Raw genomic sequence first — 3206 nt, forward strand, 5'->3', positions numbered from 1 at the left:
TGTATTTATATATATAAAAATTATATTATTATATTTATAGGAATAGGAAAAAAGAAAATAATAATAATAATAATAATAATAATAATAATAATTTAAAATAAAATAAAAAGAGTATAAGTTGACAAGAAGGAGGCAACTCTTGCAATATAATCGATATTTGCTGTCGAGCGTCACAACGTCTCCTTTAAATGAAATACACACACACACACACACACATACATTTATATATATATTTATATACACATGTACAAATATATATTAGTTCATATATATTTCATATTCTAACGTTTAACATTAGATTTACGGATGTTTTGTTAAAATAAAATTTTTATAATGAATTACAAACATCCTTTGAATGAAGGGAGGCTTGAGTAGAAAGGATAATTTAATATTTACACGTATATTTCATTACGTAATTAAAAATCAACGTATTTTTTTAAAAAATAATATATATAATTAATGTTAATGAGTTAAATTGGCTGAATTTTCGTAAATCTAGCGTTTCAACAATGATTTCTATTTGAATTTGTTAACTTTGTTTCTATATATTTGATTTTTATTTTTTCTTTACAATTTTGTTATTTGTTCCAGGATATTTCTTATCAAATTTGAAAAGCAGAAGAATAATAAGAAGAATTAAGCAAAAAAGAATAAGAAGAATAAGAAGAATTAGTGAGAAATTTAATCGGAGGAACGTTTGCAAGAATAATTGTGTTTTAATTTAATTGGGGTGTTCTTCCCACCATTTTTTCTATATATATATAATTCAATAATAATCCTGATCTTACTTGGGTCGTCCCAGGTTTATCAATCAATCGCGTTTGAATTCTTTTTTTGATATCAATAAAAATTTAATCAATAATAATAATAATAATAATATAAAGTTGAAGGGAGTAAGATCAAATAATTAGTGAAATGTTTCGCGATTGGTTTCAACAACGTGTTCGACAAAAATTCTCGTCATTCATCATTTATGTTTGAACCAAAATAAAAAGAAAAAATAATGATCGTTCGTCGAATAATAATATCGTAGAAGAAGAATAAAGAAAGAAAGAAAGAACAAAAGAATAAACAAACAAGAGTATAAAATTATAATTATACGGTGATCTGTAAAAGGATTCTTCTTTTGAAAAGAAAAATAAAAAGAAAGAGAAGTGTTTAACTAACAATTTCCAAGAATATCATTCAAAAAGTGTGTATAAATAATAAAATAAAAGTATTGGGAAAAGGAAACGAAAAAAAAAAAAGAAACGAAATATAAAATAATATAAAAGTTTTAACGACAAAAAGAAGAAGAAGAAACAAAAAAAATTATAACAAAAGAAGAAATAAGAAATATAATGTTTGGTTTTTCGAGTCCGTTTACGAGAACGACGACATCTTCTCGGAATATTAATCCAACGTCGTCATCGTCATCTTCATCATCATCATCATCATCGTCATCATCTTCATCGTCATCGTTGTTGTTGTTAAATCCGAAAAATAAGAAAAATAAAAAATCATCGTCGGTTAAAAAAAGAAGAGGATCGGAAGCAACAACGACAAGCGAGGAAGGTTCGGGATCTTCATCGATCAAATATATTGATCAGGAAGAACCATCATCGATATCGGCAGGTAGTAGTACGGATACTTTACCTGGAATTAGGATAGATTATTTAGATGTTGATCCGTTGTCACCTGGACCAAAAGATTCCTTGACATCACCTGCCGGTATTACCGTACATTTAAATGGTATCAGTTTGATCAACAATTCTTCAGCTTCAACATCATCGACAAGTTGTTCATCACCTTCATCATCCGGTAATGGTAACTTAACTGCCAATAATACTAGTAATAATACAAGTAACACTGAATTGTCATCTTCAACGTCAACGTCAATCTCGTCATCTTCTTCATTGTCACCTGGTGCTACTGCTGCTGCTAGTGGTGTTGGTGTTGGTGTTGTTGTTGGTGATGGTGGTGGTGTTGAAATTAGGAATGATTTAATTACGAGCAGATTTTTGGACGAAACTGAAGAGGAAGAAGAAGAAGAAGAAAGGAATGTTAATAATAGTAGCGATGGTGGTGGTGGTGGTGTTGGTGATGGTGCAACAACGAGTACAGCTGAAGTTTCATCTTCTAGAGTATCACTTTTGTCTCCTATAAATGTTACCAATCGTTCAACTAGCGATGATTTAATTTCTATAGAAAATGGATTCGATGCTAGCGAGGAGGAAGAAGAAGAAGAAGAAGAAGATATTGATGATGATGATGACGAGGAAGAAGAAGAAGAAGAAGAAGAAGAAGAAGAAGAGGAGGAGGAGGAGGAAGCAGAAGAAGATGAGGAGGAGGAGGAGGAGGAGGAGGAGGAGGAGGAGGAGGAATACGAGGAAGAAGATAACGCTGAAACCGAAGAAGCTTCCTCGTTGCCATCCAGTCCTGCAGCTGCTTCGAAAGTTGTTTTAACATCAACCAGTACCGTACCGTATTATCAATTTCTTTCGGTTAATGGTTGCACAGCAATAAGACAAGATAATAATAAAACAACTAGCAACGTTAGTTCGGCTAAAGTTACAAGTGATGTAATGGAAGGTGTTGTTTCTTGTTCTACTACTACTACTACAACAACAACAACAACAACAACAACAACTAGATCATCATCAAGTTGTGAATCAGGGAATAGCGATAATAATATTCCTCGTGATGATCCGTACGATGATAATTCATTGACCCCGTGTTATTCCGTATTAGACGATAATAATTCAATGGAAGTTGAATCTATGATTAATTCCTGCCCGGTTACTTTAAGTTTAACACCACCCAAAGTACTACCTGCCGCTCCACGTTCTTGTAATATTTTAGAAAGACTTTTAGAAGACATTTATACCATCGGTAGACCAGAACCATTAGCCGGTTATGGTCCTAGATTTAAACTATTGGAAGAAGGAGATGTACAAGTTTATTATTTCGATCACGACGATAGGACACTCGTCAGGAAAATAATGTTTATTAAATTTTTACGCAGATGGGAGACACATCATATTTATTTAAACGACGACTGCTTGTCATCTAAAACGGTGAGTTCTCGTTTCTTTTTCTTTTTTTATATATATATATATACTTACTTTCTTACTTTCATATTATTATTATTATTAATAGATATCGCATATTTATAATTTCATTTCAATATCTTATACCCAATTATATAATTTACATAATTAATAATA

At 31.1% G+C, this 3206-nt stretch overlaps 1 protein-coding gene across 1 annotated transcript in view; it reads left to right on the plus strand.

Annotated features, from left to right (window-relative positions):
• Positions 1 to 2347: 2347 nt before the first annotated feature.
• Positions 2348 to 3206, plus strand: part of LOC106786909 (C-Maf-inducing protein-like) — a gene marked incomplete at its 3' end in the record, with an annotated part of 12147 nt that continues 11288 nt past the window's right edge. Inside the window, 1 exon segment of the mRNA XM_014748790.1 lies at positions 2348 to 3056. Coding sequence (XP_014604276.1) covers positions 2565 to 3056 — 492 coding nt within the window. The 5' untranslated portion in view covers positions 2348 to 2564.

This window comes from Polistes canadensis, unplaced genomic scaffold, assembly GCF_001313835.1.
Source record: "Polistes canadensis isolate GaletaPanama2010 unplaced genomic scaffold, ASM131383v1 scaffold_88, whole genome shotgun sequence".
NCBI lineage: Eukaryota > Metazoa > Arthropoda > Insecta > Hymenoptera > Vespidae > Polistes > Polistes canadensis.